At 45.9% G+C, this 12020-nt stretch overlaps 1 protein-coding gene across 6 annotated transcripts in view; it reads left to right on the forward strand.

Annotated features, from left to right (window-relative positions):
- Window positions 1-662: 662 nt before the first annotated feature.
- Window positions 663-12020, forward strand: part of ELAVL3 (ELAV like RNA binding protein 3) — a 120740-nt gene continuing 109382 nt past the window's right edge. For 5 of the 6 annotated variants that reach the window (XM_042453593.1, XM_042453596.1, XM_042453597.1 and 2 more), the window contains exon 1: window positions 9277-9549. In XM_042453593.1, the coding sequence (XP_042309527.1) occupies window positions 9541-9549 (9 nt within the window). In that variant the 5' untranslated portion in view covers window positions 9277-9540. Of the gene's footprint in view, window positions 747-9276; window positions 9550-12020 lie in introns of those variants that run through there. The other variant, XM_042453599.1, reaches the window with a different exon arrangement.

Consider the following 12020-nt stretch of genomic DNA (forward strand, 5'->3'; position numbering starts at 1 on the left):
TCCCACACATGCACATTGCAAAGGTCCTGGTAGAATGGCACAAATTGTATTTTGCTGCAGAAAAGATGCCACCTCTCCCTTTCCATGCACCCAGCCCTTCCATCCACAGGATGGCATACATGTGATTTGCTTCCTCTCCTTTGTTGTTCCTTTAAGTTTTCTGGATAGCTAAAATGACTGCCAGCCATGCCACTTCTCCAGAAGCGGTGGCTGCATCCTGGCAACTGTTCCAGCCCTTTTCATCGGAAACTGAAAGTGATCTTTCCTAAGTTGCTGCTGCTGGCTGTGTGTGATGCTCTTTCTTAGTTGGCTGGAATGGGCTTGCTGCTGATGGTCCTATCTCTCTTCTTGGAGCTTCCTTGCCAGTGACCAAGTAGCCAGGTAAAAACTCCCTGTTTCTTACATTGCATCTTTGTACATGAGAGTCAATGCATGAAAAGGCTTGGGTGGGTGCGGCCAGTTTTGGTTCCTATCATCTGCTTTGCAATCTGTGTGCGGTTCATGCATCTCCCCAGTGGAATAGGCCTAGCGTAGCTATAAATCACCACCGGATATAGATACAAAACCGTTACCTAGTTATGTGTGCGCGTGTCTCTCTCTTGCTATCTCCCCTGGGACTTACTGTAATCCTCTCTTCTCTTCTCTTCTCTGTCTCTCTTTCTCTCCCTCCATCAGAAATGGCGACGCTACTGAAAATGAGCAGATGCCCACAAGACACAGAACGGTACCTCCTGAGTGCAAATGAGGTAGGGGTGATGTCTTGGATTCACTGAAAGGAATTGTCTTTCTTCAGTTATTACAAAATGCTCCATCCTCCATACATATGTGACCAGGAGAAGCTGGAAGAACACAGAGTACATTACTGGTGGGGAAAGGAGGCCCAAGGAGGTATATATTCAGATTGGGGCACTTCAGTCTTCCACTTTGGGTAGATGATCAGCTCCAGGCCATTAGCATGGTATAAAAAGCACTGGATCTCTCAGACAAAAGGGGTGGCACTTTGGCAGGTTATTTCTTCTTTACCTTCCTTTGAGGAGCAAGGGTGGGGATGGAAATCTGCTGATCTCTCAGGAGAAAGGGGTATTGTTGTTGTTGTTGTTGTTGTTAAATGATGCACATCCCTTCTCAACAGGTTGCTCCATGTTCAAAGGAACAGGAGAAAAGGAATGGGTATGTGTGTGTGGAGAGGGAAGGGGACATATCACAAATGAAGCCTTTGAGAAGTATCCAGGAGAGATTATGGGCAGGGAGAGAGGGAGAGAGACAAGAAAGAGTTTTCAAAACAGAAAGGTCTTCAGAGGCCTCACAGGTTGTTGCTGGTAGAACAGAACTCTTGGATTTTGAGTACAGTTCAGCAAGGTGTACCTATGTCTGCATTGTTCAGAGGAGTTTTGCCATGCCCATCCATGAGTCTGAGAACATGTGACCTGTCCATGGCCACTCAGTGGGTTTCATGGCCAAGCGAGGAAACGAATGTGAGAGGGGTTGGGGAATCTCATATTGATTCCTTTTTTAAGAATGTGGAGTTGGTACTATTGATAGGAAGGGGCTATTTCAGAAGGGATGGCAAAATAGATCTTAATCCTGTTGTGAGTACTGATCAGAGTAGACCCTTTGGATCAACGAGATTTACCTATATGTTGTCCCACTATCAAACAGTTGATTGAATGAGCTGGCTCTAGTTGGGACTAACCAATGGAGTGACAGCCATAGTATTGGGAGTATGTTCCATTCAGAGTGGGAAGTTCAGGATTTCTGACTGCTTTCCTCAGACTGGACTTTTACCTGGGTAGTTATAAAAAGAGAATAAATTCTCCTTGTTGATTAAATGGACACATATAGGAGAAGTTACAGGGATGTGCAGAAAGTTGTAGGGATACTGGCCTGCTTCTGTAGCAGTCATCTTTCTATCCAAATTCTGTAATTCCTTGGATAAAAGGATAAAAAGAGCAAAGGTATGCATGGTTCAGCTGTTGCAGCTGTGGGGAGTTTAGATTGGACTCTGGTAGATTTCTATATCCCAACCTCAGTTTTTCTGTCTGTAAAAGGGGAACAGCTACCATTCATTGCCTTACAGAGTAATGTAGATATGAGATTATGGCTTCAAATCATGTGGGTTTCTTTGGGCAGTTTTGATATGGCCAGTGGTAGAAGTTACTGGTTGCTGAGGTCAGTTGTTGTTGTTGTTGTTGTTGTTGTTGTTGTTGTTGTGTGTCATCAAGTCTTTTCTGAATTATGGCAACCCTAAGGTAAATTTATCATGGGTTTTTCTTGGCACGATTTGTTCAGAGGAATTTTGCCATGCCCATCCTATGAGGCTGAGAACATGTGACCTGCCCATGGCCACCCAGTGGGTTTCATGGCCAAGCGAGGAATCGAACCCTGGTCTCCAGAGTCGTAGTCCAACACTCAAACCACTATGCCACATTGATTCTCTCTAACGGGTCATACAGACACTACAGACATTCAAATAGAGTATGTTCCAAAATGGTGCAGCATGAAGCGTGTTGCAAGATTCTGGAAATTCATTTCTTATCCTGATTTTCTGCCCATTCTCCCAACAATGGTTGTGATCATATCACCTAACACTGGTGCTAATGGATCCTCATTGCTTTTCATTTCCATAATTTCATTTCATTTCTCTCAACATAAGACCCTGGGTGGCCTTTAAATCTAAAGCTACCCACATTTCTGGCTCATCAAATGAAGAAGATTATATATTAAGATAACCTTACCAACAAGGTTCCTGGAGCACATGTGCAAATGACAACCTTGTCTGACAAAATACAGCAGAGCATGCATAGAGGAGAAAACATACGCATTCCAGTGATGAATGGATGAAAAAAATTGCAGTCCCTTCTGGATTCTTCATGTTGTACTTGAATATGGCAAATGTGGTTTCTTCTACTTTGTCTGGTTGGTTCTCTTGGTCACAAGATTAAGAGAAGGTTGGAAAGAACTGAGTGGCTCTGAACTACCCCAAGGGAGAAGTGTACAATACATCCTCCCTAGATGTAGTCTGCAGTTTCATAAAATAAGGCTATGAAAGGCTAAGTTCTCTTTCATACTACACAGTTGTAGCACTAAGATTCCACTTTAATTGCTATGGTTCCATCCCATTGAATCTTGGGATTTGCAGTGTAGGGAGGAGCATTTAGCCTCTTCCACCAGGGAGCTCCTTTGGTGCCTCTGACCAAATTACAAGTCCCAGGATTCCATAGGATGCTGTTAAAGGGGAATCATAGTGCCATAACTGTTCATAGCAAAAGAGACGTAAATCCCTGGGGTCTCCATAGGCCAGTGTAACATTAAACTAGATTAGGGATGTACATTCCCCATTACCATGTATGGAGGCAAGAGTTGGACAGTGAAGAAAGTGGATCAGAAGAAAATTAATTTGAGATGTGGCGCTGGGGAAGAGTGCTGAGAAGACCATGAAGAGCCAAAAAGACAAGCAAATGGTCAAGCATGAACTTTCCTTGGAAGCCAAGATGACGGCTGTCATACTTCAGCCACATCATGAGAAGACACAACTCATTGGAAACGACAATAATGCTGGGGAAGGTGGAGGGATGCCGAAAGCGAAGATGACCTCACTCAGGGAAGTCACAGGCATGAAGTTACAGGAACTGAGCAGAGCAGTAGAGGATACGGGATCTTTGAGAGGCCTCATCCACAGGGTCACCATGAGTCAGGATCAATTTGAGGGTGGTTAACAACAACATGGTCAGATGATACCGTCCCATTGGGTTTACAAACTTCTCTGTTCCCCAGTTAGAAATAAGAGATTTCTCTCTCCTCCCAGGTACATTGCGATTCGGCTTTTAGAAGCTTTCCACTGGTGTCAGTGGAGGCTTTGAAAAACATAACTTCTGAACATGGTGCCCCATGCTCTGACTCCCCTCACCTCTAGAGGGGGGGAAATGTGCAACTGGGTATACTATGAAGACGCTTCCTGCAGTCTTCCATTTTAACTGAACCAGTGAGCCAAGGAAACAAAACAGCAGGGAAGATGAGAGAGGAACTGGGGTGTGTGTTCTCTGTCAGCTTCTTTCTAGCTTTCTTTTTGTTGTTGTTGTTGTTGTTGAAATTTTTATTAAAGAATCAATTAAAATGTTTTAACAATAACCAAAGTACATAATTTGTAATTACTTGCTCCATCAATGACATTTCCATCTAAAAATATACAATATCACTGTTTTAAACAGTATATACATAAACTAAAGTAAACCTATAGAAACATCTCTTATATATAGGGTTGCCATACTATTTTCAGATCACTCAAGACAATTATGTACTATCTACTTCCTGAAGGTCATCTTAGATCTTTCTTTATCAATCATTACTTCTATTTTCCTCTTAATCTTCTCTTTATTTCTTCCACCCTTCCACTTTTATTCTAACTTACGCTTCTTCTCTCACTCTTCTTCTTTTCCTTCACTTTAACTCTAAGCTTATGGAGAGTAACTCAAACATCAACTGAAGTCCTCATCTGGAACCAACATCAATTTCTTACTAACTTTCTGTCTTTCTATCTGGTTTCTTGATTTTAGGTCTCTTTGCCATCTTCCATTCTAACGTTTGCTTTTCTTCTACTTACTCTCCATTTTAACCTGTTTAAATCTCTTCATTTTTATTCTTCCTTGCCTACCTTTCCCCACCTTTCTTCTTTTCTCTTCCTACCTCTTACTTTTCTTACTTTTTAAATCACTGTTGAAATTTCTTTTCCCCATTTTCCCTTCAAGTAGTTAAGTACTTTTCTCCGTTCCTATCCAAAACATATCCAAAAGTTTCAGGATCCATTCTCCAAGCTTCATTCCAGCTTTGAAGTCTGTTGTAAAAACATTTTTTTCCCCTGTGGTCTTAGGCCAGTTCCTTTAGCAATATTCTAACATAATAAAAGTGACAATATATAAGTCCCTGAAAAACTATCCATACCTCCCCAAAATTTGCTGATCACAACTGGTGGCTGGATTCTCCCTCCACAAAGAACCAAGGGAGGTTCCTCAGTATTGTCTACACAATTAAAATATTCTTCGGTCCAGTTGAACAGAATGTGATTTGGCCACATGCAATTTGCAGGAGTTTGGGCTTCTTGTTTAGCAGAGATGAGGAGACTCCTTAAACTGTAAAGAGAAAGACTTTGGTGTTTTTACCAGAGTATCGTGAAAATTTGCAGGGATGCACATTATTACATGTGTGGCTGCATGGCTGCTTTGCATGAATTCAGATGGCTGCACATTTTAGGCAGTGGGAATAATTCCTATGGAAGGTCAAGGAAAAAAGTGCAAAGGCCGGTTTGTTGCTGGACATAAATAAAACAAAATAATGACCATGGAGGATCTACATACATTCAACCTACATAATGAGGAAATGAAAGTACAGTTTCCCATACCTTGGATCAAACAGTGATCAGAACAGAGACTGCAGTCAAGAAATCAGAAGGAATGGGAAGGGCAGCCATGAAAGAACTAGGCAAGATCCTAAACAGCAACAATATACAACTGAACACGACACTTAGAATTATAACGTGAATTTGCATCGCTCGATTCGCAGTCACACTGGATCTGAACTGGAAGAACCCCGTCTGATAAACGCCACTACTGTATTCCCCATCAGCATGTACTGTGGACATAGATAGTCAGCTGGACAGTGAAGAAAACTGATAGGAAGCTGCCTGAAAAAAAAATGGAAAATGGTAAGCCGGAACCAACTTGAAGGCACACAAGTCGCACCACAATTCAAGAGAGATGTGGACAAGCTAAAAGAAGTTCACAGGGGGATGACCAAAACAGTGAATGGTATAGAAACCATGAGGTGCTTTGATTGTGAGTTCATGCATGGCAGCATCAGGTTGAACTGGATGGCCCTTGGGGTCTCTTCCAACTCTAGGATCCTATGATTCTAACAGCAAAGCCTGAAAATCCAAAGTGTCCAAGATTAGCCACCTCTGCTTTACCTGTCCATACCTTAGCTGGAGAACGATGTGGTAGACATCAGAGCTTGGAGGAGAGGTTCAATTGCTCAGTGGCAGTGGAGACTTTAGTCTAATACCATGTTTTCCCTTCCAAATTTGGTGCCCAAAGAAAAGGCAGGTAACCTGTTTGTTCATTTTGGATCCTCCTGGAATGGGTGAGTCCCTTGCTCCCCACCCACCTAGTCTTCCTCTTTGTCCACCCAGTTTTTTTTAATACTGAGAGAACCCTTTTGGGAACCTCCCTCCAATCTTCAAATCCATGGTGTACAGCATGGGAGCCAGCAGTAATGTAGTGGTTTCAACTTTGGACTAGGACTCTGGAGGCCAGGGTTCAAATCCCAGCTCAGCCATGGAAACTCACTGGGTGAACCTGGGTAAGTGACACTGTCTTAGCCTCAGAGGATGGGAATGACAAACACTCTTCTGAAGAAACTTGCCAAGAAAACCCCATGGGTTGGTTCGCCTTAGGGTCGCCATAAGTCAGAAATGACTTGAAGGCACACAACAACGTAGTAAATGCTGCAGATGTGAATGGTGGTCTTTTTCTATTTTCTCCCCACAAACTCCAGCATCTTTCAAGGATTCATTTGCAAGAGTGAAGACTACCCTGGGCCTTCTCTGCATGGTTTACTTGACATGGCTAGCCTGAGGGGCATCTTGCCACCCAGAGAGGCCACAAGCTGCTGCGCATGTGTGCCAAGGGGGCGCATATACCTAGGGTGAGCAGAGGTCTTCCTTTCCTAGGACATGTCCTCCATTTCTACCTTCTGTTCAGGAGGAATGCCAAAAAGTCCTCCCTTTGGAGCATGACCTAAGAAGTGTTTTTAGCTTGCAGTTTCATCCTCCCTTTTCTTGGGACGACGTTTTGGAATTCCTCCTGGACAGAAGGTTGAAATGGAGGACGGGTCCTGGGAAAAGGAGGCCGTCGGGTTACGCTGCATCCAAGCTGACCAGATGTCCTCACTGCCAAGGAGGACGAGGCCATTCCAGAAAAAAATGGAGGACCCTATCAAAGCACAAAACACGCATATTTAATACTGCGACAATTTAATTCTGTTGTATCACTTTGCTATGTTTTTAGTTGTGAGCTGCTCTGGGTCCCAGTTCTGGGAAAGGAGCGAGATATAAGTAATCATGATGATGATGATGATGATGATGATGATGATGATGATGATTCTGCAAAAGGAGCAGGATATAAGTGATAATGATGATGATGATGAAGATGATGATTCTGCGAAAGGAGCAAGATATAAATACTAATGATAGTGATGCTGATGAAGATGTTGATGCTGATGAAGATGATGATTCTGCGAAAGGGGCAGGATATAAGTGATAATGATGATGATGGGGAAGATGATGCTGATGAATCTCTGCTTCTGAGTGATGCTCCAAAAGGAGGAGGTTTGGGCATCCCTCCCGGTAGGGAGAGAAGGCTGAAATGGAGGACGTGTCCTGGAAAGAGGAGGACAAAGCCCAAGCCGACCAGATGTCCTCCTCACCACCAAGGAGGACAACAAACCCCCCCCCCCTTGAAATGTAAGCCAATCCAGAAGAATGAAAGCCAGGACCAAACAAAAGCTCATCAAACACCCTCCTGCGATGAAGCCCTGCTTCGGAGGGCTGCTCCAAAGGGGAGGAGGCTTGGGCATCCCTCCAGGGCAGGAGGCTGAAAGGGAGGAGGTGTCCGGGAAAAGGAGGACAGAGCTGGTCCTTTCTGCTTATTCCCCGATCGTTGAGCTCCTGCCTTGTCCTCGCAGGGACGATGATGCTGAAGTCGGGCTTTCTGCATCCCTCCCTCCTTCCTTCCATCATTTCTTCGCCCAAACCACTGGGGGGGGGGTCTCTGGATGCATGATTCAAACAACCGATCAGTTATCTATTTCTCCCCTTAAATGGCCTCCTTGTTCACTTTATCCCCCCCCCCCCAAAAAACAAAAAATTAGGGGATGGTCCCAATATCCTCTTTTGACTGGAAACGATGGAGAAAGGTAATCGATGGGTTAAGAAGAGAGAGAAAGGGAAGGAGAAGGGGCAAAGCATCTATGGGGGGGGGGTGCGTTTCTCCTTATCTTTTTTTTAATGTCCTAAGAAGATCCAAGAGGGTCTTCTTGAAGGGGGGCGGCTAGGCAATGCCTCTTAGCCTCCAATGTGTATATATACACCATTGTGTATAGATAGATACACAGTGGTGCCCCGATCTAGATGGGAAGGGGTTCCAAGGAGATCGGGGGGGGGAGAGGAAGGACTTTCTCCTCCTCTTCCCCCCCCCCTTTTGCCCAATTCCTTTGGAGGGGGCCATGAGCATTCAAGGGCATTTAAAGGACCATTGTGTGTGCCTCGCCTTCCGCCGGTCCCGCCTCCGTTTTTCTTTCTTTCTGCCCCCTTTCTCCTTTTCCTCTCATTTCTTCTTCTTCTTTTCCCCCCCTTTTGTAAGTCCTCCCTTTGGCTTTCTTGGCCTCCTTCTCCCCTCCGACGCTGCCTTCGCCTCTTGGCCTCCTTCTCCGCTTGACAGGGATCCCTCCACGCCTCCCCTCTGGGACCCCCGTTTTCTTCCCTTTCCCTCCTTGCTCCCCATTTTCCTTGCTTTGGTCTCCCTTCTGCCTTCCCTCCTTCCTCCCCTCCCCTCTGCCTTCCTTGCTCCCCTCTCCGTTGTCTTTCCTTTCCTTTCGTTTCCTTTCCCCAATTTCCTATCCCCCCGTTTTCCTCCGTTTTCGTTTCCTTTTCCTCCGTTTCCCCCTCGTTCCCTCGTTTTAGTTCCTTTCATCCCCCTTTCCCCCATTTTCTTTCCTTTCGTATCCTCGTTTTCCTTCCTTCCTTTTCTTATTATTTCTCCTCGTTTCCCTTCTATTCCTTCCCCCGTTTTTCCTTCCTTTCCCCCGTTTCCCCTTATTTGCTTTCCTTTCGCGCCCTCGTTTTCCTTTCTTCTTTTTCTTCTCATTTCCCCTCGTTTCCCCTTTTCCTTCCTTCGTTTTCCTTCCATTCAGTCCCCCGTTTTCCCCAATTTTCTTTCCTTTCCTTCCCTCGTTTTCCTTCCTTTGCCACTTATATCCCCTCGTTTTTTTTCTTTCCTTCCCTCGTTTTTCTTCCACTCATTTCCCCGTTTTCTCCATTTCTCCCTTTCCTTCCCTCGTTTTCCTCCCTTCCTTTCCCTCATATATCCCCTCGTTTTCTTTCTTTTCTTCCCTCATCTTTCCTCGTTTGTCTCCATCTCCCTTCCTTTCCTTCCCCCCGTGTTCCTCCATTTTCTTTGCTTTCCTTCCCCCGTTTTCCCTCCCTCCTTCCCCGTGTTCCTCCCTCTCCTCCTCCTCCTCTCTCTCTCTCTCTCTCTCTCAACCCACAGCCTCCTCCTCCTCCTTTCCTTGGGCCACCACCTTCGTCGGGGGGCTGCCAGGACCCATCGCCCGGGCAGGGAAGAGGCAGAGAGAGCGCATCTCTCGCACCCAGGACCCGCCCCGCCCGGAGAGGAGGAGGAGGAGGGAGGGAGGGGGCCAAGAGACCCGAGAGCCTAGAGCCGATCGCGTCCCCCAAGGAGCCGCCCGGCTGGACCCCGGCGCGCCCTAAGCATGGTCACGGTAGGTCTTTCGCGCATTCATCGCGCTTTGCTTTTGGGTGTGGATCCTGGGGTTTAGGGGGTGAAGGGCGGACAGGGGGGGGTGGCGTCCTCCTTTCCCCGGACGGGCCCTCCATCCCCACATCCCAAAAGGTTGCCTCCCTTCGGAGCATCACTCAAGAAGCATCCTTTTTCCATTTCTGAAGATGTCTTTTTTGGGGTTTTCTTGGGTCCTTTCTCTGGAAGGAGGAGGAGGAGGAGGAGATCTGGCCCCCTCCGGATGAAGGGCATCTTCTCCATCCCTAGGAGTCTCTTTGCTGCTGTGGTCCTCCATTTTCCCTGGGCGGTCTTCCTCCCTTTGGCGGTGCCTTTGTCCTCCTTGATGGAAAGCAGAAGGAGGAGGAGGAGGAAGAGATGATCTGCCACCCCCCCCCCGAGGCCAGCTTGACCTGCCTTGATGTCAACCTAGACATGTCTCCAGGGCTCACCTCGGGTCCTCCTTTTCCCGGACGCTTCCTCTCTTGTGTCCAGGAGGAGTCCCCCAAATTCCTTCCATCTTGAGCATCCCTAAGAAGTAAGGGTCGATCCTCTGAGTGTTTGGAGCTTTGATCGCGTCCTCCATTTGTCTCCTGGGGTGTCCTCCATCTTTGGGGGCCCCGGTCCTCCTTGACCCTGTCTCGCCCTTGGAAAGGAAAACCACCCCCATCCCCCAATTCCTCCTAGAAGAAAGACTGGGGCTGGGAAGAAGAAGAAGAGGAAGGGTTCGCACACACACACACACACACACACGGGCGCCCCACGGAATTTGTCAGATGGGGTACGTTGGGTGTGTGTGTGTGTGTGGATGGGCGGGTTCGGTGGGTATCCAAAGCAACATCCATTATGAGATGAGAGCAGCCATTAGAGGGTGTGTGTGTGTGTGTGTATGTGTGTGTGTGTAGATCTCTGTGTATGTGTGTCTGTAGATATGTGTGTGTAGATATCTGTGTGTGTGTGTGTTGATATCTGTGTAGATCGCTCTCTCTCTCTGTATATGTGTGTGCGTGTGTGCAGATATCTCTGTGTGTGTGTATATATGTGTGTGTGTGTGTAGATCTCTCTATCTTTCTGTGTGTATAGATATATCTGCGTGTACACACACGTGTATGTGTGCATATACGTAATTACATGTGTTTGCGTGTGTGTGCAATATATATATGTGTGTGTGTGTTTAGGTATCTCCCTATATGTATATATACATATACATGTATGTGTGTGAGTGTATAGACATGTGTATTTGTGTTTGCGTGTGTATGTGTATATATGTGTGCGTGTAGAGAGCCGTGTGTGTGTGTGTATAGAAGTGTTTAGGTGTGCGTGCATATGTGTGCGTGGAGGCATATGTGTGTGTATGCGTTTGTATATTTATACAATTCAATACAAAGCCTTTATTAAAGACAACAGACCTTCAGGCGATACAACGTATGTGTATTTGCATGCTATTGCTGCCCCAAGAAAAACCCATATACATACACACACACAAACACATTTATGTATTTATATATGTGTATGTGTGTATATAAATATAGAAATGTGTGTGTATGTGCATATATATATATATGAGTGTATTTATGTATATTTATATATGTGTGTATGTGTATGTGTATAACTATATAAATGTGTGTGTATATTTATGTATTTATGTGTATGTGTATAAATATATAAATGTGTGTGTGTGTAGATAGATAGATAGATAGATAGATAGATAGATAGATAGATAGATAGATAGATAGATAGATAGATAGATAGATAGATAGATAGACTGTGGATATGTGAGGGTTTTTCTTGGGAGAGCAATAGCGATGGTGGAATGGAGAGTGATGCAGAGAGAGAGAGACAGATGGGTGTCTCTAGTCATGTGTGTGGCTCCTTTCTCCATCATGCCAGGGAGGGAAGGAGGACATGTTGAGGTGCCCCCCTTCCTTCCTTCTCCCCTTGGCATCCCTGGGGCAGCAAAGGCCCCTTTGTGGGCTTGGGGCTCCTTAAAGGCAGGGAATCCGGAGTAGGGTGTGCCTCTTTCCTCCATCATGAGCTCTCTCTAGAAAAGAAGAAGAAAGAGAGGAGGGAGGGAGTGTGTCTCTGTGTGTGTGTGTGTGTGTGTGTGTGAGAGAGAGAGAGAGACTTGTTGGGTTGCGAGACCCCTCTATTTCTTTCACACACTCACACACACACACACACACTCCCCTGGCACCTTCATTTTTATGCCAAGGAGAAAAAAGACAAGCTCCCCCATCCCAGTCTTGCCTGCTGAGCCGTGAGTTGTGTGTGTTTGTTGTGTGTAGAGGCATAGGCAGGGGCCGATCCCCTTGCAAGGAGTCTCCTCCCCCGTCTAGAGCCTGCTGTTGCCCCTCCAAGGAGGACCAGGCACCTCGAAATGGAGGACAGTGAGGAGAAAAAAGGAGGACATCCCCCCCACACACTAAGAACCCCTAAAAGGAAGATCAATCCCTGCTT

This window comes from Sceloporus undulatus, chromosome 2 (assembly GCF_019175285.1).
Source record: "Sceloporus undulatus isolate JIND9_A2432 ecotype Alabama chromosome 2, SceUnd_v1.1, whole genome shotgun sequence".
Taxonomy (NCBI): domain Eukaryota; kingdom Metazoa; phylum Chordata; class Lepidosauria; order Squamata; family Phrynosomatidae; genus Sceloporus; species Sceloporus undulatus.